The following is a 21,622-nucleotide window of genomic DNA, read 5'->3' as shown; positions in this document are numbered from 1 at the left end:
GCTATTTACTATTATTATGAATTTTTATACCATTTAATGCCAAAACAGGCTTCTGGGCAGTTTTACGAGGAGAAACAGCGGTTACACAAACAAGGACACGCACACATTTAAAACACACTGCTTCTCTCCCAAAGAATCCTGAGAACTGTAGTTTAGCCCCGTCCCAGAGCTACAACTCCCAACGCCTGCAAACTACATTTCCCAGGATTCTTTGGGAGCAAGCCGTTCGCTTGCAAGGTTATGTTGTGCGCGCAGTTACACAGCCAGCGTTTTTGGGAGACGGATCCACGTGAAATCGACATTATCATAGGGAGCCACCGAATCGCCGCTTTCCTGCGTGACTGGGGAAAAAATATGCAATGGCCCTTCAGGATTGCGACTTGCTCCCAATACTACTGCGCACCCGAGGAGCTCTCTTCTCCCTCTCCGGGATATTCCGGTGCGCGCAGACCACGGCTCCTTGCGCTGGCTGGGAAGGTGGGGAGGCGCCTGCCGGAGAAGGGGTGGTTTCCCAGGCTGGAAAGGGAAGTGACGCCTAGCAAGGGTTCCCGGAAGCGCCTTGATCCTGTGTGCGAGACAGTGTTTTCACTTTTTTTGGATACCCAAGCGGAGAGGTTGCAGGAGAGCCTGAAAAGACAGGTAAAAGTCGCGGCTGCGACGCACGAGAGGTGGCCGCGAGGTCCCGGGACGGATCCGTGGGGAGGGGGTGGGATCGGGGCCGCCGGACACGCACACCTGCAAGTGCGTGGGTCTCCCCCGCGAGAAAGTGCCAACATCTGGCGAACAGAGAACCCCCCCCTTTTCACCCACCCCCGCACCCCGGGGGCTCGGCGCGGGCAGTCGATCTCAGCGGTTTGCTGCGCCATCGCTTCAAAGGTTTGCTCGGAGGCAACTTCCGCCGTGTCCAGAGGGGCTTTATACTTAGGATCGCAGACTCGCTGAGAGGGGCGAGCGCCGAGGATCCCTAATTATGGCACTTGCGCAGCAAGGATCTCGGGCGGGGGGCATAGGCGTAGCCGGGATTTATGTTAGGGGGCGGCAGGACACCCACCTGTCATCATCATCTGGCTCTGCCCAGCAGATTCGGAATGAAATGTCTCAACAACAACAGTTGTTTTGACTTACTTTCTTTTGACCCCAAGCGCTCAGAAAAATCTGTCCAAACCTTCCTACAATTTCTACTTTTTATTTACTAGATTTACCCCCCCACCCCACCCAGCTATCCCCAGGGGTGGGGGATGCCTCACTTCCAAGGAGGGTAATGGCATCTGGGGGAGAATAGGCTTTGCCTTTTCAGTTTGATCTGCAAGAGACCACCTGCCCCTGTTTGAGACCCCCCACCACCAGCAAGCACACTGAGGAAGTGAAAAGAAGAGACATCAATTTGTTGTTGTTGTCTAGTCGTGGCCGACTCATCGTGACCCCGTGGACCAGAGCACACCAGGCACTCCTGTCTTCCACTGCCTCCCGCAGTTTGGTCAAACTCATGTTCGCAGCTTTGAGAACACTGCCCAACCATCTCGTCCTCTGTCGTCCCCTTCTCCTTGTGCTCTCCATCTTTCCCAACATCAGGGTCTTTTCCAGGGAGTCTTCTCTTCTCATGAGGTGGCCAAAGTATTGGAGCCTCAGCTTCAGGATCTGTCCTTCCAGTGAGCACTCAGGGCTGATTTCCTTATAAGTCCTCAAAGGCCCTGGAGAGAGACAGAGAGTTGCTGTGGGGAATGGCAGAGCCTTTGAAAGCTATGCCCAGGGTTATAGGCAATTGGAACCTGCTCTGGTTTGTGGTGTTGGAACAAAATGCCATGCTGAGTAGCAGCTCAGTGGTGAAGAGGCTGAGCTATGAATCTGGGAGTTCCTGCTTTGAGTCTCGCCTCTGCCACACAGCCGCTTTACGCAAGCCCCCACCATCTGGAATACTGGGTGTGGGTTGGAAGGAATAAGTTGGGAACTGCAACACCATGTTGCAGTGTGAAGTGCAACTTCTGTCCAGGATGTCGGCTATCTTCCAGGATAATAAATTGAACGCCCTCACCCCAACATTTGTCCCTTCAACACACCCCAGCCAGTCAGTATTTCACAGCCATTGAGCATGCACAGTCTTCGTTGGCCTGTTGTGATTTTTCCCCTTCTAAAGATGTTCCTGCACTTCTGCAAACCTTGGAATTCCCTTAAATTTACTCATACCTCCCTCTTCTGCCATTTCGACTCACCTCTGAACTCACAGGGGATGGCGATAGTATTGCTGAGTTTCCTTACAGCTGGGGTAGCCAACTTTGTGCCCTCCAGTTGGCGCACTCCGGCTCCCATCAGTCTCAGCTGGCGTGACCAATGGGCAGGGATGATGGGAGTTGTAGTTCAGAAACAGCTGGCATGTACCATATTTGCAACCCCTGCCTTGTGCGTATTTCTTGAGATTGTCGGGATCTCCATAGCTAGCTCAGAACTTTGTGTACGTCGTTTAACATAGCCCAGTTGGTAGAGCATGAGGCTCTCAATCCCAGGGTTGTGAGTTTGAGCCCTATATTGGGCAAAAAGATGGCTACATCGCAGGGAGTTGGACCAGATTACCTTTCCAACTCTACATTTCGGAAAATGTAAATGGTTAGTGTGTCAAACTGGAGGAGGAAGAGGGAATTTCCCTCTTTCCATCATGTGTAGAATGCATGGGAGCATGAGGGGGATATGTTGATACCTGTCTCCTCTTTCCCTTTCAGGTTGCATCCTGCCCCCAGGTCTGTTGTTTGGCTGACTGCCCCTCCTCCCCACTGCCGTGCTTCTGCCCCATAAGCCCTGCCATGTGGCTGTCAAATAGCTGAGTCTCTTCCCCACTGTGGGGAGAAAGGTGAGTTTTAAGGGCAAGTCTGTATTTTCTCATTGTACGTGGGGAAAAGTGGGTGGGAAATGTTTCAATGTGTGTGTGTGTCACAGAGAGAACACACATGTGTGTGTATATATCAGTGAAAAGCTGTAAAAGATGTGAGTGAAACAGTAGGAGAGAGGAAACTTCATGGGCAGGGAAATATGGAACCAAAAGGCAGTCAGAGCAATCCTAACTATAGGAAGGTGGTGTATCTCAGGCCAGTGTAAGTTAACCTGTTGCAAATTCTGTTCAGGAACCTCTGGGGGGGAGGCTGCTGCCAGCTGAGCCAGCAGGCGTGTGTGGACTCAGGCGTTGAGGATTGGGTCCTTTTAGGTTGCATGGCCAAGTTGAACAGGCGTTAAGTCTCTCCTTGCATTGCCTCACCCCCACAACGCCCCTGGAACACCCCTTTTCAGGGACTCACAAAGTTGCAATGGAGTGAGGGACTTACAATTCAGCTGGACTCTGGCTGAGCTGGAAAAGCCCAAGGTTTTCCGAATCCAAACTCGTTTAATCTCAGCTAAGAAAAGAGGAGTGGAACGAAAGGATGGGCAAGTTGCATAGTTGTTGGGTACAGAGAGGTCAAAATGATCACCCCTCTTCCCTTATAAATAATATACCTTCTGACGTTGTGCTGACCATTTTGGGGAGAAGGCTCCAGAAGTGTGTGAAGAAGACTCAGAGCCCCCTAAAAATCTTCTGGAGTAGAAAATAAGTGCGTAAGGAGAGCTTTGCCTCTGAGAAGCCCATGATTCAACCATCACAGCTCAGAGAAGTAAATTTGCTTGCCATGAATTTGTGCAAATCCGCTTTTAGTGCTGTCTAAACTAGTAGCCGTCTTTGCATCTTGACGCAGCAGCCTCCTTACCTTCATTTTAGGAGAAGTTGAATGCAGAAGTACCTTCTTTAATCCCTCTTGAATCGATGGTTTTTAAAGTACGTAGGGTGACCCAGAGTTTGAATTTATGGGTAATGGACATCAGTATGGCAGGAGATAGGACTGGCTCTACCATTGGGCAGAGAAATATGGCCTCAGGTGGCTTCTTTTGGATGTCATGTAAAGGTAGCAAATGTATTGTTGTGCTTTTTGCTCCCAGGCAGAAGCCCCTATGGGGTTTTCTGCCTCAGGTATCTAATAATTTGGCCAGCCTTGGGCTGCTGTGGCCTTTGACTCAGAGACGGAAGTTGGTTTAATTTCCTGTGCCGCTTCAGGCAGCAAAATGCCTTGGGCTGGCCCTCATAGGAGCTAGCAGGTGTAGGCCAGAAGAGGCCCTTCGTTCCCTCCTTGAACGTAGGAAGATAACGGGAAGCAGGTGCTGTATTTGGACGGCTCTTTTGCCACCCTTCAGAAATAAATGGCAGGAGGACCAAATTGCAGCACCCCCAAATTTCCCCCATCAAGTTAAATCACCTCCTCCCTGCCCCCGACCCTCCAAGATGCAACATGAGGAAATGCTGCTTTTCTCCCTTTTCCATGGAAATGGAGGAGAAATGAGGAAGCAGACTGGTGGAAGCCTACATTGGCACTATCCGTTTTTAAAAGTGTCGTAGCACATTAAACAGCCTTGGGTTTCCCCACAAAGAACTCTGAGAACTGTAGTTTGCTAAGGGGAGTGAAAATGGTTAGGAGACCCCCTATTGCCCTCCCCTCCTGCAGATACAATTCCCAGAATTCCCTATAAAGAGAGACTTGAGTATTAAACCACCCGAGAAATTTGAGCTCTGAGGAGGGGAATTGGGCGTTGCTCAAGAGTTACACCACCTTTGTGAAACTTGCTGGTTAACTCTTGCTAAAGAGAGGTGCAGAAGGTCCCTGGTTCAGGAGGACTGGGGATCTCCCCTACTTGAAAGCCCAGAGAGTTGCTGTCGGTCAGAACAGAATACACTGAGGTAGATGGACCTGTGGTTTAACTTGGTATATAGCCGTTTCTTAAATTGGCTGAACTGTCTCTTGTTTGTCTGCCTGATTCCAGGGCTGGCTATGCAATGCTGCTGTGGCTGACACCCTGAGATGGCCAAAACGGGCACCAATGAACTTCAGTTACCACTGGGTAAGCCACCTACTGAAACCTACTTACCACTTGCCTACCCCTCCCCACCGCCAGACAGCCCACTACTCCTGAATGGACAACAGCTTTTTAAAGAAAACAATATAACTCTTTGGTTTTTCTTCACTTCCTTGCCTCATTCTCCATTGCTATTCTTTCTCCCCCCCCCCAAAAAAAAACAACACCCCCCACACACAGAAGATGGGGAGCCCGCTTCTCAGGTCAAAGACGAGTGGTCAAAGGAAAAGCCAGAGTCTCAGAGCACTGTGAAAATCGAGGTGGTTTGCACAGACGATGGAGAGAGCTCTACACACAGTGCGGGTGAGTTTGAGAAGAATGTAGACGGCTTTGTATTTCTTTAACTGAATTTTTTTGGCTGTTGATTCCTGTATTGCATTGCAGGGGGTTGGACAAGATGTTCCTAGTGGTCCCTTCCAACTACAGTGGTACCTCAGGTTACAGACGCTTCAGGTTACAGACGCTTCAGGTTACAGACTCTGCTAACCCAGAAATAGTACCTCGGGTTAAGAACTTTGCTTCAGGATGAGAACAGAAATCGTGCTGCTGCAGCGTGGTGGCAGCTTGAGGCCCCATTAGCTAAAGTGGTACCTCAGGTTAAGAACAGTTTCAGGTTAAGAACGGACCTCCAGAACAAATTAAGTTCTTAACCCGAGGTACTACTGTATATATTTCTATGATTCTGTGGCCCTGCTGTTCCTTAAGGCCTTTACAAATGTGAGTTTAAAAATCGCTCAGTGGCAGCAAATAATAATGCCAGCGGCTTTTTACTTCAGCCTCCGGTTCTGAAGTTGGCTTGTTGGAACCAAACATAGCAATAATAATGATAAATAATAATAATTTTATTATTTATACCCCACCCATCCTCATGGGTTTCCCCAGTCACTCTGGGCAGCTCCCAGCGGAATAATAAAAACATGATAAAATATCAAACATTAAAAGACTTCCCTAAACAGGACTGCCTTCAGATGTTTCCTAAAAGTCAGATAGTTGTTTATTTCCTTGACATCTGAAAAGAGGTCGTTCCACAGGGGAGGGCATCACTAACGAGAAGGCCCTCTGCCTGGTTAATGTTAACCACGGTTTCCTGGGTCAGACAACACAACAAAACTGTGGTTAGCCAAACACAGGAGTGAAAGACCCCAAACTCCACCCTCCATCCAAGTGGGAGAAGGAAGACAACAGGTTAGCCTGTGAGGAGGTGAGGCTGGCTCACAACTCCATAAATAAACCAAGAATGGGGAGCCTACAGCCCTCCAGTTGGTTCCAGGCTACAGCTCGCGTCATCATCCCTGGCCATGCCGGCAGGGACTTATGGGAAGTTTGGCAATATCTGCAAGGCCACAGGTTCCCTGCTCCTGTGCCAGATCATAGTTTAGCATGGTGCCCAATGCGGAAATCGTAACCAAGAAGCCGGGGGGGGGCGGGTTGCAGGCTTCCATTAAGCCACTTTCCTTCCCTCTGCAGCTGAGGAGCCGACCCGCAAACGGAAGAAGGGCCCTGCCCCCAAGATGCTGGGTGATGAGGTGTGCAGCGTGTGCGGGGACAAAGCCTCGGGATTCCACTACAACGTCCTCAGCTGCGAGGGTTGCAAGGGCTTCTTCCGGCGCAGCGTCATCAAGGGGGCGCAGTATACCTGCAAGGGCAGTGGGCAGTGCCACATGGACATGTACATGCGCCGGAAGTGCCAGGAGTGCCGTTTGAAGAAGTGCCGGCAGGCGGGCATGCGAGAGGAATGTGAGTAGTTGGTGAGAAGAGGCACAGCTGAGATCTGGGGTGACAAAAGCTTGGGGGAAAGAGGCAAAAATGGAAATTGTTTGCCTGCTTTGTTTTCTTTTTTAAGCAGGCCCAGGGAGGAAGCTTACCGGACTCCAACTCCCATCAGCCCCAGCCAGCATGGATAATGGTGATGGATGATGGGAGTTGGAGTCTGGCAAAAGTCTGGAGGGCCAGAGGTTCCCCAGCCCTGTTTTAAATATTTTATATCCCACCTTTCCACTACTGTAGACTTCAGTGTAGTTTACAACTTCCAGATTATTATTATTATTATTACAATTTATATACCGCCCTTCTGGGACGCGGGTTAAACCACAGAGCTTAGGACTTGCCAATCAGAAGGTCGGCGGTTCGAATCCCTGCGACGGGGTGAGCTCCCGTTGCTTGGTCCCTGCTTCTGCCAACCTAGCAGTTCGAAAGCATGTCAAAGTGCAAGTAGATAAATAGGTACCACTCCGGCGGGAAGGTAAACGGCGTTTCCGTGCGCTGCTCTGGTTTGCCAGAAGTGGCTTAGTCATGCTGGCCACATGACCCCGAAGCTGTATGCCGGCTCTTTCGGCCAATAAAGCGAGATGAGCGCTGCAACCCCAGAGTTGGCCACAACTGGACCTAATGGTCAGGGGTCCCTTTACCTTTACCTATACCGCCCTTCATCAAAAGATCTCAGGGTGATGTACAACATTAAAAACGCATTACAGAAGATCAGTAATAAAAACATTAAAAAAACATTATGGCAGACAGACAAATAATAAAATAGTTAATAACGGTCGTCTTCCCCCACACTTTCACAGGCCATCAGATTATTTAATAGCCATAGGCCTGGGCAAAGAGGAATGTTTTTGCCTGGCCCCTAAAGACATGTAATTCTGGAGCCAGACAAGCTTCTCTGTGGAGAGCATTCCACAGTCGGGGAGCCACCACAGAAAAGGCCTGTTCTCTTGTTGCCATCCTCCAAACCTCTCTACAATGGGGGACATAGAGAAGGGCCTCAGATGACAGGCACACGGTCCAGTTCAGTTTGTATGGGAAGAGGTGACACTTAAGGTATCCTTAAGGTTAAGGGCTGTATCCAAGCTTAGCCATTATCAGAGCCATTCAAGTAAATCAGCATTATTATTAGGTTTGTATCCCACCTTTCCTCCCCAAGGAGCCCAGGGCGGCAAACAGATGCACGATTGTAAAACAATTAAAACATTCTAAAAACAATCACAATTAGAAAACATCCAAAAGCAGTTAATGGTTAAAAATGTGCTTCCGTCCAACAATCTTGGGGTTGCTAGGAACAGTATTCCTCAGCTACCAAACGCCTAGGTAAACAGGAATGTTTTCAGAATCCTCCTGAAAGTGAATAATGATGGAGTCAAGCGCAACTCACCAGAGAGGGTATTCGACAAGCAGGGGGCCACCGTTGAAAGGCCCTGTTGTGCATCACCAATTGGGTGGCCCAGTGGCAGCACAGCCAACAAGGCCCACGTGACAAACTTAGGTCCATTAACTTCAGTAGTTTCTGCTCTGAGTAGAACTTGATTCGATACAGCGCTAAGATTTCAAGCACTGGTTGTCAAGAACCCTTGGCAACTCTTGTTCTTGTCTTGACCCTCCCCTGCTTGTGTTCCCTCCAGAGAGAGGGAGACAGGGGTTTATGGCATTATGCAATGCTGTCACCCAACATAACTGGGGGGGTGGGATGGGGTTTGGTGAGCCGTTGACCTCCTCTGCGGTTGAGGAAAGAGATGGGAGCTCATCTTCCTTGTGCTACATCTCAAAAGCAGAAAGAAGTCCCACAGCTCTCCGAAGATCAGTGCAACACGAGGGAGAACTGCTTCCATTCATCTGTGGTTCTGAAACCAGCCGGTCCTCACAGACTCTGCCTTTTCTAAGCCCAGGGGAAGGGGGGCTGCGCTCTTGCCGGAGTGAAAGTGCATCTGTAGATCCTTGATCCCAGCAATACATTATACAGTGGAACCTCAGGTTACAGACGCTTCAGTTTACAGACGCTTCAGTTTACAGACTCTGCTAACCCAGAAATAGTACCTTGGGTTAAGAACTTTACCTCAGGATGAGAACAGAAATCATGCAATGGCGGCACAGCAGCAGCGGGAGGCCCCATTAGCTAAAGTGGTACCTCAGGTTAAGAACAGTTTCAGGTTAAGAATGAGCCTCCAGAACAAATTAAGTTCTTAACCCGAGGTACCACTGTAAATTGCTGGCGACAAACAACTTGTGAAAAAAAAAGAAGATTTAAAACAGGCTTCCTCATATTCGGCCCTCCAGATGTTTTGAGACTACAATTCCCATCATCCCTGACCACTAGTCCTGCTAGCTAGGGATCATGGGAGTTGTAGGCCAAAAACATCTGGAGGGCCGAGTTTGAGGAAGCCTGATTTAAAATAATACAGAGCAGGGAGGGGGGAATCTGTAACCTTCAAGATATGTTGCTAAACTACAACTCCCATCAGGTTCGCCAGCTTGCCCCCGCAGATGCCCAGGGCTGCGCGACGTGCTACGTGGAACTTTGTGGGTGCCTGGCCCCTTCTTTGAAAATTTGTGAGTGACCGGGCACCCATGGCCCTCCACATAGATGGCGCCTGTGGCTCCCATCATCCGTGATCATTGGCCATGCTGGCTGGGGCACATGGGATCTGGAGTCTGAGCCACACAGAAACCAGCAATGTGGTTACCCAAAAAACGCACTTCTAAAAGCAGTTCATGTTAATTAGAGAGTTGGACAAATAGGGAAGATGTGTCATCGTGTCTAAACGTTAGTAATGGTTGCAGGAGGCAGAGTTCAGGGAGACATTTCACAGCCAGGGACTTCAGGGGATGAGTCAGAGGATGAGTCAGAGGATTGGGGATGCTGATAATAATAATAAATTTTAATAATAATAATAATTTTTATTTATACCCTGCCCTCCCCAGCCAAGACCGGGCTCAGGGTAGCTAACAACCAATAATAAAAACAAGTTGATTAAAATACAACTTAAAAAACAAGATTAAAATACAACATTAAAATGCAGCCTCTTCACAGGAGGAGAAAGGAAAAAAGAAAGAGGGGGAGGGAATCAAATTGATTCTAAGCCAAAGGCCAGGTGGAACAACTCTGTCTTACAGCCCATGCGGAAAGAAATTAGATCCCGCAGGGCCCTGGTCTCATGAGACAGAGCGTTCCACCAGGCCGGAGCCAGTGTTGAAAAGGCCCTGGCTGTGGTTGAGGCTAATCTAACTTACTTAGGGCCTGGGACCTCTAGGGTGTTGCTATTTATGGACCTTAAGGTCCTCCTTGGGGCATACCGGTATGTAGCAGGAACAACTGAGATGTCTCTTTGTGATCCCACCCGTTCTCAATAACTCCTCCCCTCTCCTTCTCTCTAGGTGTTTTGTCGGAAGAGCAGATCCGTAAGAAGAAGATCCGTAAACAGCAGGAGGGAGAAGGGGCGTCGGGAGGCGAGGGGGGCGGTGGCGAGGTTCTACGAGTCCCGCCTCTGCCCTGCGACCCCTCTTTGCCCCAGCCCGAACCAGCCCCCCTCACGCCCCAGCAGGAGGGCATGATCCGGCAGCTGGTAGCAGCACAACAGCAGTGCAACAAGAGGAGCTTCAGTGACCAGCCCAAAGTCACGGTAATCGAAGACGATATTAGCAATGGAAGTATGGGCGTGCAAGTTATGTGAAGTTCAGCTCTCGTTCGTATCGCGTCCCAGCTCTGATGCTCCAGAAATGCCTGACTTTATTAGATAGATAGATAATTTATTACGGTCGGAGACTAGCTTATAAAACACACTTGGGGGTACAATCCCAAAAGGAAAACAAACATTTAAAACCATGTGCAACAATAAATTTAAAATTTATAAGCGTATAGACACTTTAAGATAAGCTACCGCAGAGAGATGACTCAGAGTCACCCATGGAACCGAGTTTGGGGATTTTCTTAACGAACTAGTTTGAGTCGGGGGATGGTCTGTGCCTACAGATCTGTACACAGAATCTGGCGACCATCCGGGTCGTCTTATTATCTTTGCCTAACAGGTAAAGGTCGAATTTTTGCCTTTTCGGGAGGTCAGCAAGCCTCACCAGCAGGGGATCAATGGTCTCACTACGTGCCTCTTCATAAAAGGGACATCTAAAGAACAAGTGCTCTGGGCTTCCTATATCCCCCAATAAACAGGTGCAAAGTCACTGAGCATATGGGACTTTTTTAAAGGATCCTTCCAGGACCAGCGAGGGCAGAGCTGAGCTTCTGGCGAGTGTAAAAGCCCTTCTTGCATTTTTGGATATGAGAAAGAAGAGATATGCTGCCTGTTCGGCTATATCTCTCTCAGTTTCTCCAATTTTATAGTCGAGGTACCTTGAGCAGTCTCCCACCAGCTCATTGTTTCTGTGCTTTCTGCAGCAGAAGGCAAGTCTCTTCCTCCTCAGCCAGCCCAGATATTTAGCAGGCTGGTCCCAGCAAAGGAAAAATGGATACAAAAACTTATGGAATGTGCAGAAATGGCAACTCTTACCAGAAGAATAAGAAATCAAGATAGCAAACTTTTTATAAAAAGAATGGAAATGGTTTATTGAATATTTGCAGATAAATTGTAAACAGATAAGAACACTGGCAGGATTACAGTACTGTTATACAGTAACCTGCAGTTTTATAGGGGTATACAGTGGTACCTCTGGTTGCAAACAGGATCCGTTCCAGACATGAGCAGACGCAACCCGCATCTGTGCGTGCCGCGATTCGCCGCTTCTGCGCATGCACGTGACGTCATTTTGAGCGTCTGCACATGCGCAAGCGGTGAAACCCAGAAATAACCCTTTCCGGTACTTCTGGGTCGCTGCAGGACGCAATCTGAAGAGATTTAACCTGAAGCAAACGTAACAAGAGGTATGACTGTATATTTAAAGAAGATGAAGAAATGAGCAAATGAAGTTAATTTGGATATGCAGAAGATATTAAAAATAAATTTAAGGAAACACAGAAAGAGGGAGAAGGAAGTCAAGTTTTGAAATGTCAAAATGATTGTAAAATCAGTGAAGTGTATAAACCTGAAAAGTATAAAAAAGAAATTCAACAGGCTGAAGGAAAGGAGATGAATCACTCTATTCCTCCCTGCTCCATTAGTCAGCTTGGTGGAAGGCCAATTGTTTTATTTTATTTTTAACTAGCCTGCTAAGAGACTAGTAGTCTGCATTTCCATGCCGGTTGCTGAGCTGGCAGTTTCTTCTTCTCCACAGTCAGCATGGAAGTACAGCAACAAACATCTATACATTGCTGGCTTGTAACTTCTGTGGTTTTATTTCTAAGGCTGCTGCCCATCTCCCAGACGCTTCCGTACACCCTGTCTGTGGAATGTCCCCCTTTCCCCAATCTTTTCCCCTTTTCCAGCTCCAGCTACAATGCATTCTTCCCTGCAAATCCCGTCGCCTGTCCCAGGGCAGACTCCCGCCCCCTCATTGCTCACCGACACATGATGACTGGTGCTTTTCAATTGCCTGCACCAAAGCAAGGTTATAAAAGAGATTGGGTGGGGAGGAGGAGAATGAGAAGCAGACACTTCTCTGTTTCCCAGCAGCCCTTTCTGCCCCATACTTTTGCAAAGAAAGTGGAGGAGGGCTGTCAGGGTGGGGAAGCCTTCTGGCAATGGGAGCAGGACTGTGAGTTTCAAGGGGGGCAGATCTGGGCTCAGGAAGACGTCATCCTTTGTTAAAGGATGGATGCAGGGGCATGTGGCAAATATGTCAACTTCCGCACCCATTTTCGCTGGTTCTAGAGACATCGGAATGGGCTCTGTAGCTGGTCTTCCTTACCCCAACGCAATACAAATAAATGTGTTCAAATGGGAATACAGTGGTACCTCGGGTTAAGTACTTAATTCGTTCCGAGGTCTGTTCTTAACCTGAAACCGTTCTTAACCTGAAGCACCACTTTAGTTAATGGGGCCTCCCGCGGCCACCACACAATTTCTGTTCTCATCCTGAAGCAAAGTTCTTAACCCGAGGTACTATTTCTGGGTTAGCGGAGTCTGTAACCTGAAATGTATGTAACCTGAAGCATATGTAACCCGAGGTACCACTGTAAAAGGCATGTCTTTCAGAGACGGGCCCGACTTCTGAACCAGACCAGTATCCCCATTTCCTATCTTGAACCAAGATGCTTATTTATCCTGATAAAAAGAAACAAAAACAAACCTTGAATTGGCCTGCCTTGCTCAATCTGCCTTGATAGGTTAGTTAAACAAGTTATGTACACAGCAAGTGCTGTGTTTAACATTGACTCGCACCTGAGCTTACTAGACGTACAGAACACCTCGCATAATTTTGGGGGTCCTTGGAGCCAGGATGTTTAAGTTTGTTTAATCTGTTTTTACCCCTGATTTCCCTCCCATTTCAATCCTCTTCCTCTGTCGCCACCCCCCATCACAAAATATGTTTTCTTGACTCAAGAATCATAAAATCATAGAACTCTAGATCATCTCGTCCAACCCTCTGCAATGCAGGACTATGCAGCTGTTCCTTATGGGGATCGAACCTGCAACCTTGACATTATCAGCACCACGCTCTAACCAGCTAAGCTATCCAGGCCCTGTTCAATGTACTCAGAATGGGTACATTTTGCTGGATGTGTGGGGAGAGTCATGGTAATCCTGGTGGTTAAGAAGAATAACCAGGGGAGAGTTGGAGAGCATGGGTTTCTGGATCTTGTTTGGAAGGGATCCCTGGCTCTTGTCTTCTTGATTCCCACCCCCTTGTCGATCATACAGGGTGGGTGAGAGATTTGGAGAGCAGTTTGGGGGTAAGGCTTAGGATTGCATCGGTGAAACCTGTGCATTGTTAAGGGTCTCCTGCCCTAGACTGACCTCATTTCTCTATTTCTCTCTCCTTCCATGTTTCTCCTCCTGCCCCTGCCTGCCTGCCTGCTACCAGCCCTGGCCTATGGGCAGCGATCCCAACAGCCGAGAAGCACGGCAACAGCGCTTCGCCCATTTCACAGAGCTGGCCATCATCTCGGTGCAGGAGATTGTGGACTTTGCCAAGCAGGTTCCTGGCTTCCTACAGCTGTCGCGGGAGGACCAGATCGCGCTGCTCAAAGCCTCCACCATCGAGGTGAGCAAGAGTGGGGGTAGAGCGTCTCCTGCTTCTCCCGACTCGTCGCTTACAAATTATATGGCCGCAATCCTAACCGTATCTGCTCAGAAGTAAGTCCTGCTGAATTCACTGGGGTCTGCTCCCAGGTAAGTGGAGTCAGGACTGCAGCATTAGCATCTTAAGCCAGCTAGAAACATCGCTTCCGGTCCCAGAAGTTGTGGTTCTCTTTACCTAGCTGAAGAGGCTTGGAAGAACCGGCAGATCCCACAGCAGTGAAGAACCAGGAAGTAGAATCTTGGTAGGGGAGCCAGTGATTTTAATGCTAAAGTCTGCAGCTTCAGTTCCCGGCATTTGCCGGTAAAAAGGGCAGCTTAATCGATTGTGTGAATGAGTTTCCTGACTGAAACCCTGGAGAGTCACTGCAATCCAACAAGATGCTATGGGGACAAATCTTCTGCTTTTAATATATAATAATAATAATAATAATAGTAGTACTACTACTAGTAGTAATAATAATAATAATAATAATAATAATAATAATAATAATAATTTATTATTTATACCCCGCTCATCTGGCTGGGCTTCCCCAGCCACTCTGGGCAGCTTCCAACCAAATATTAAAATACAGTAATGCATCAAACATTAAAAGCTTCCCTAAACAGGGCTGCCTTCAGATGTCTTCTAAAAGTTTGGTAGTTGTTGATCTCTTTGACATGTGGTTGGAGGCGTTCCACAGGGCGGGCGCCACTACCGAGAAGGCCCTCTGCCTGGTTCCCTGTAACTTGGCTTCTTGCAGCGAGGGAACCGCCAGAAGGCCCTCAGCATTGGACCTCAGTGTCCAGGTAGAACGATGTGGGTGGAGACGCTCCTTCAGATATATGCAGCAGTCTCCTTTATTCCTAATCCAGTGGCAGCAGGCCTGCTGATTCCAGAGACAAACAAGGCCTGAAATTCTACTGTGAAAGCAACTCGAGGGTAATTGCAGTGTGTGGGAGAAAAATGAGCGCAAGACAAGAGGCTGGATTTCCCACTGGTGATGGTTTTAGATTTAGCATAATGTAGGTTGGTATGCTCACGTGACTGAATCCGGAGGTGGAGGTGGGCGTCGAAAGCCAGCATTTCAGGGAGAATGGTTCTGTCTTAGTGCTAAAATGTTAGCTTTCCAAATGCACTGATTTTTTTATTTTTTTTTTAAATTTTGGTGGAGCACAATTCAGTCCAATGAATCTGAAGTGGTACAGTCCCCACATGTGTTTACCGGCTCAGTGAATGTCTTAAAGTTATTGTGGGAACAGAATTCCTGGATCTAGATTTGCACTAAACTATAGTTTAGCATGACAGGGATAAACTTCACTGGATCTGGAATCTATGAGGTCCCCCTTCACCCCTCCTCCTCCGGAACAGCCACAAAGAGGAGTTTAGAAGCCATTGCTTCTGCTTTTGCTAAACCACAGTGTCATGCTGGCCCAAACAGTACAGTAGTACCTCAGGTTAAGTACTTAATTCATTCCGGAGGTCCGTACTTAACCTGAAACTGTTCTTAACCTGAAGCACCACTTTAGCTAATGGGGCCTCCCGCTGCCACCGCGCCGCCGGAGCACGATTTCTGTTCTCATCCTGAAGCAAAGTTCTTAACCTGAGGTAATATTTCTGGGTTAGCGGAGTCTGTAACCTGAAGTGTATGTAACCTGAAGCGTATGTAACCCGAGGTACCACTGTAATGAATAATAATTTTGATTTGTTTGAAAGAAGCCAGATTCAAACTGTGGTTAACATTAACCACAATATAGGGTTAGGATGGCACAATAAACTGTAGCTGTGAAAAACAGGAGCTTCCCAACTCCTTGCATCTGCACTAGAGGATTGCTATGCTAAACAGTGGTCTAACGCCGCCAGTGTGAATCATTGTTTGTGTTTGATATATATTTCCTCTGTTCTTATTGTGTCGATTTCAGACTGAGATGGTGGAACACGGGTCCCATTGAATCAATTAAAATCAAGTCATTACTAACGTAGTTCCCACTGAAATAAATGGGACCGAAGTTTCACTAACTCAAGCCACCTTCACACCTTACCTTGAAGGGTCTATGATACCACTTGCAACAGTCATGGCTTCCCGCATAGGATTCTGGGAGCTGTAGTTTGTAAAGGGTGCTGAGGGTTGTTAGGAGACCTCCATTCCCCTCACAGAGCTACAGTTCTCAAGAGCAGCTTAACAATCAATCCCACTTACCAGGGAACTGACTGTACCTTGGGATCCCAGGTGGTTGTTGGACTACAACTCCCATCATCCTTAGCTGGAAAGACCAGCGGTCATGGATGATGGGTGTTGTAGTTCAAGAACATCGGAGGACCCAAGGTTGAGAAAGGCTGCTCTCGCCACTTCATCACACTGGCTTTCTGTCAGAAATGTGGGAAACGATGAAGGAAGGAAGAGAATGGGTTTAACTTAGGGGGGGAAAGGTGCCTGGAACTTATGTGGCCTAGTCAGTTAGTCCATATATGTCTGTGCCATGTATGCTGGACAGTTTTTTTCCAAGAGAGGGGTACAACTTCACCCCCTGCCCTGCCTCCACAGATCATGCTTTTGGAGACAGCAAGACGCTACAACCACGAGACCCAGTGTATCACGTTTCTTAAGGATTTCACCTACAGCAAGGACGACTTTCACCGTGCAGGTGAGGTGGGAAAGGAGAGGAGAGAAGGTATGTGTGGGCTGTGAGGGGCTCCTTCCAGAAAATTCTTCCCCTTGGAGTGGCAGGCCAGAAGAATACCAAGAACCAGGAAGGAAGATCAATACCTTTTGAGGGTGTATGTGAGCGTTTCTGTCCTACTTCACAGAGAAAGGACACACCCAGACCTCAGGTCAGATTAAGCGCACACCGACAAATTCTGTTTTTGTGTGCTGTTGTGTCAAGCTCTCTCCAGAACAGCTGCCTCTGCTCAAGAAAGAGCTTCTTTCTAAAGAAAAGTATGTTGCACCTTTTGCGTTTTTGCCCTTGTTTTTACCTTGCCAGGGGGTCATAAATAAGCACAGCGAGGGGCTGGGGAGCCCCAGCAGTTGCCTCATCCAGGCTCTTGCCACACACAAGGCTCATTCCTCTCGCTAGATGTGGAAATGACAGGGCATCGCAGCACCCGGCATGTCTGAACAGAGTTGCAACTCCCCTCCCAAAAGAATCTCCTTGCTAGCACTGATTTTGCAGTGAGATTAGCAAAGCTTTGGCAGACTCTGGCCAAGTACAGAAGTCGTATCTTGAATGGAAAGGTAGCAGGTGCATTTTTTTCTTCTTCCAATTTTTTTGGGGTAGATTTGAAAGTTGAAGGGTTTTTTGTGTGGGTGGGGGGGCAGTGGGACTTCTTTTGTTTTTTTAAGAAGGCAGTTCGAGGATTTTCATATGCATTCAAGGTTACACATTTGTCTGGCCTGGAGCATCAAGAGTTGGTCTGCTTTTCAGGTGATTCACACCATTAATTCCTTTGTGTATCAACAATTATCTACTTACAAGTCAGGTGAAAGGACAGCCTAAGGATGGCTGTGTTGCCATGGCATGTTTGACAAGAGTTTACATTCCTTTTTAGCCTTCTTTCTTTCTGCAGCAGTGGGCCTGACAAGGGGACAGTACCACTAAGAGATCTGGAATCCAGTCAGTTTCCTTACTAGGGTTGATTTGAGTTCATCTCGTATTTTGTATTTTTTTAAAGCAAATAAAGGGTGTGTCTATCTCAGACCCTCTGGCTTGGCTTCTCTCTGTTCTGCCTGTTCAATGTGCAGTTTGTTATGCATCACACTCTGGGGAGGTCCTTTTCTGCCAGAGGGAAACAAATATGTAAATATGGCTTCACAATCTCCATGTTTCCTGTCTCTGCTTGTAGTTTGTTTCTGGCGAGGATTTGCTTGTACTGCTTTCCCAGATGTTTCCCAGGCACAAGTCTGGCTTCATCTGCACTATACATTTAAAGCAGTATCATACCACTTTAAACAGTCTCTCCCCAAGGAATCCTGGGAAGTCTAGTCCTGAGAGTTTTTAGGAGACCCTCTACTCCCCTCACAGAGCTACAATTCCTAGAGTGGTTTAACCACCAATCCCAGGGAACTCTAGGAATTGTAGCTCTGTGAGGCGCTTCCCTTACTATTGCTTTTCTTTATCCCAGAGCTAGCAAAGTGCCATGCTCGGGACTTTGTGCAGGGCTTTTCGGGTGCTGCTGATCAGCAGTGCCTTTTTGCAGCGGCTTCCATTTGTGGAATGCTCTCCCCAGGGAGGTTCAGCTGGCGCCTTCATTATGCAGTTGTACCTTGGATCCCAAACGCCTTGCAAGTCGAATGTTTTGGCTCTTGAATGCTGCAAACCCGGAAGTGACTGTTCCGGTTTGCGAAGTATTTTTGGAAGCTGAACGTCCAACGGGGCTTCCACAGCTTCCAATCAGAAGCCACAGTTTGGTTTCCAAATGTTTTGGAAGTCCAGCGGACTTCCGGAATGGATTCCGTTCAACTTCCAAGGTACGACTGTACACCTTAAGGTGCCAGGCAAAAGCATTCCTCTTCAGGCAGGCCTTCTCCTTCTCCTTCTCCTTCTCCTTCTCCTTCTCCTTCTCCTTCTCCTCCTCCTCCTCCTCCTCCTCCTCCTCCTCCTCCTCCTCCTCCTTCGCCTTCTTATTCCTACCCCACCCATCTGGCTGGGTTCCCTGTAGCTTCACTTCTTGCTGTGAGGGAACCAGGCAGAAGGCCCTCAGAGCTAGATCTCCGTGTCTGGGCTGAACGATGCGGGTAGAGATGCTCCTTCAGGTATACAGGCCCTGATTGACAACCCATGCTCTTTTAAATGTGTTGTGGGAGAGGGGGTTACAGTCAAAACTCAGTTTTCGAACGTCTCGGCTGCCAAACGTTTCACAAGCCAAATGCCAAAAACCTGGAAGTGAATGCTTCCATTTTTGAACAGCTTCCAAAGCACGTTTCTCAATTTCCCCCATTGAACTTGCTGACAGCCTTTGATCCTTGGTTTTTGAATGTTTCGGAAGTTGAACGGATTTCCAGAACGGGTTGCGTTCGAAAACCGAGGTTACACTGTATTGTATTGGTTTGTTTTTGTTATTCTTGTATATATTTCGTGTTTTTTATATTGTAATTTTATGTGGTGAACTGCCCTGAGATCTATGGATGAAGGGCAGTGTACAAATTTAATCAACAACAACAACAAGAAGAACAACAACAAGAACACCGCCTTTAGTCCCAGTCATGTCTTTACCTGCCTCACACCTGACGGTGACATCAGCTATAGACCAGGGGGCTGTGGCCCAGTCAGAATGGCTTTGCAGGTGAATTGGGGACAAATGGTGGGCCTAATCTGGCCTGGTGAAACCGAAGGACAATATATGTCTCTGTGTGGTCATGAGCGAGGTGCGTTCTCTTTCCCTGACGCTCCGGCTTTCGTTTCCTTCCTCCTCGTTTTACCATCAGGTCTGCAGGTAGAGTTCATCAACCCCATCTTCGAGTTCTCTCGGGCCATGCGGCAGCTGCAGCTGGACGATGCGGAATACGCCCTCCTCATCGCTATCAACATCTTCTCAGCCGACCGGCCCAACGTGCAGGACCACGGCCTGGTGGAAGCTCTGCAACAGCCCTACATTGAGGCCCTCAGCTCTTATATCCGCCTCCACCGCCCACAGGTGTCCGGGGACGTGTGGGCGTGCGTGGGGGAGTGGGGCAATGAATGCACAGGGCGGGTGGTGAAGTCAACGTGATGGGAAATCGTTTGAGCAGGCGAAGAGGCAAAAAATATTTGGACGCCTCACAGAATTTGCTCTTGGGCTGCGGCCAAGCGCCGCTGAGACACCCGCTAGTTCCCCTGCTGGGTTCAAGAGAGACTCCTCAGCCTGAAACCTTTACGTCTCCTGGTGGGAAGAAAAAACCCTAATTCAAGTCACCTCCTCCCCTTTGGCTGCAGAGAAGGGAAGAGCAAGGAATGGAAAATGGCAGTGGGCCCTAAATCGAGGTTACAGAAGAATAGGAGACACTGCCTTGATGCACTGGTCCATTTAGCTGAATATTGTCTACTCTGACTGGCATCAGCTCTCCAGGGTTTCAGAAGGGAGCTTTTCTCAGCCCTACCTGAGGAGGAATGAACCTGAAATAACAATAATAATAATAATGATAATATATTTATACCCCGCCCATCTGGCTGGGTTTCCCCAGACACTCTGGGCAGCTTCCAACAGAATATCAAAAACACAATAAAACATCAAACATTAAAAACTTCCCTAAACAGGGCTGCCTTCAGATGTCTTCTAAAAGTCAGGTAGTAGTTTATTTCTTTGACATCTGATGGGAGGGCGCCACCACCGAGAAGGCCCTCTGCCTGGTTTCCTGTAACCTCACTTCTCGCGGTGAGGGAACCTCCAGAAGGCCCTCGGAGCTGGACCTCGGTGTCCCTATTACATCTCCAGCTGCTAGGTGTCTTAGATAGCCCTTCCAGTAGCAAACGTGAGTGGCTGGGTACCTGACCAACCCTCGTGTTTCCCCTTCCTCTGGCTTTTTCAGGACCACCTGATGTTTCCGCGCATGTTGATGAAACTGGTCAGCCTACGGACCTTGAGCAGCGTGCACTCTGAGCAGGTCTTCGCTTTGCGTCTTCAAGACAAGAAACTTCCGCCGCTTCTCTCTGAGATCTGGGATGTACACGAGTAGACATTTTTTTTTTTTTGGTGGGAGGGGACAGATGGGGGAGCGTACAGACGTCTCTCCTCCTCTCTCTCTCTCTCTGTTTCTCTTTGTCTCTCTTAACGCACGTACTCCTTTTCTTGGAATCCTTCTACGGACTCTTTTGAACCTCAGCATTACGACTTGTAACTGATGGACTCATCCCACCAGAGGAACTGCATCAAGGGGGTTACTAAGCACTTTTTCCCCGTCTCGCCCCCTCCCCAACCCCCATCTACTTGTACTTCCTACAGAGCTTGCCTCCCCCGCTTCTGGTTTTGGGGAGGTGTCGGTCACATTTGTGCTTCTGGGGTGCGTAGGGGAAAGATGCAAGGGGGCTGCCCCCTCCCCACAAAGACTCATTTCTCCTGCTCTTGAAGAATGAACACACACACACACCCCGCCCTACGTGACATTCTAGGTGTGCCCCACTGGGGAGGGGGTGGCCTGGTATGGGGGGCTATGCCCAGAAAAATAAAAAATAAATCCGATCATGACAAACCAAGCATCTGGCCTGGTGTTGACGGTATGTGTGAATGGAAAGAGATTAATAATAATAACAATATTTTTACTGTTTGCACGCTGCTCACCTGGCTGTGCTGCCCCAGCCACTCTAGGCAGCTTCTAACACATATAAAAACGTAACATCAAACATTAAAAACTTCCCCATACAGGGCTGCCTTCAGGTGTCTTCTAAAGCTTGTGTTCTTTATCTCCTTGACATCTGATGGAAGGGTGTTTCAACAGGGAGGGTGCCACTACCAAGAAGGCCCTCTGCCTGGTTCCCCGTAACCTCACTTCTTGCAGTGAGGGAACTGCCAGAAGGCCCTCAGAGCTGGACCTCAGTGTCTGGGCTGAACAGCTGGAGTGGAGGCGCTCCTTCAGGTATACTGGGCCGAGACCGTTTAGGGCTTTAAAGGTTTGGCCTACAGCTTTGAGGGATGGGTTGAGAGCAGAAGCCCAGAGCAATTCAGAGGGTAGGGATGGGAGACATTACTAATGGCTTTAAGAGAAAATTAGATCAGTTTGTGGAGGAGAAAGCTTAAGTTCTACCTCCACTATTGGAGACAGTATGCCTCTGAATACCAGTATCTGGGAACCACAAGCCTAGAGAGAGCATTGTTGAACTTGGGTCTTCTTTGCAGACTTTTT

At 48.3% G+C, this 21,622-nt stretch overlaps 1 protein-coding gene and 1 long non-coding RNA gene across 3 annotated transcripts in view; both read left to right on the top strand.

Moving 5' to 3' along the window:
* LOC308460688 overlaps nucleotides 1–21,622 on the top strand; it is a 91,290-nt gene that overhangs the window by 54,793 nt on the left and 14,875 nt on the right. The window lies entirely within an intron of this gene.
* Nucleotides 505–20,975, top strand: NR1H2 (nuclear receptor subfamily 1 group H member 2). Of its 2 annotated transcripts, none has more exons than XM_080976901.1 (10): nucleotides 505–639; nucleotides 2,715–2,842; nucleotides 4,834–4,911; nucleotides 5,110–5,229; nucleotides 6,394–6,663; nucleotides 10,075–10,319; nucleotides 13,612–13,791; nucleotides 16,352–16,451; nucleotides 19,232–19,440; nucleotides 20,312–20,975. In XM_080976901.1, the coding sequence occupies exons 3-10, from the start codon at nucleotides 4,872–4,874 to the stop codon at nucleotides 20,456–20,458; spliced, it is 1,311 nt and encodes a 436-aa protein (XP_080833027.1). In that variant the 5' UTR covers nucleotides 505–639; nucleotides 2,715–2,842; nucleotides 4,834–4,871; the 3' UTR covers nucleotides 20,459–20,975. The 2 variants fall into 2 exon arrangements, with proteins under 2 accessions (XP_080833027.1, XP_080833026.1); XM_080976900.1 differs by having other exon boundaries at nucleotides 5,107–5,229.

This window comes from Podarcis pityusensis (genome assembly GCF_964106645.2).
Source record: "Podarcis pityusensis genome assembly, chromosome: 13".
Lineage (NCBI taxonomy): Eukaryota > Metazoa > Chordata > Lepidosauria > Squamata > Lacertidae > Podarcis > Podarcis pityusensis.
This window is presented reverse-complemented; position numbering and strand designations above follow the sequence as displayed.

Bases quoted from the DNA above. Each gene is read 5' to 3' on its own strand.
- NR1H2 (XM_080976900.1), top strand. From the start codon at position 4,872: ATGGCCAAAACGGGCACCAATGAACTTCAGTTACCACTGG. The intron at 5,230-6,393 runs GTGAGTTTGAGA...TTCCCTCTGCAG, and splicing joins GAGCTCTACACACAGTGCGG to CTGAGGAGCCGACCCGCAAA. The intron at 10,320-13,611 runs GTAATCGAAGAC...GCCTGCTACCAG, and splicing joins GTGACCAGCCCAAAGTCACG to CCCTGGCCTATGGGCAGCGA.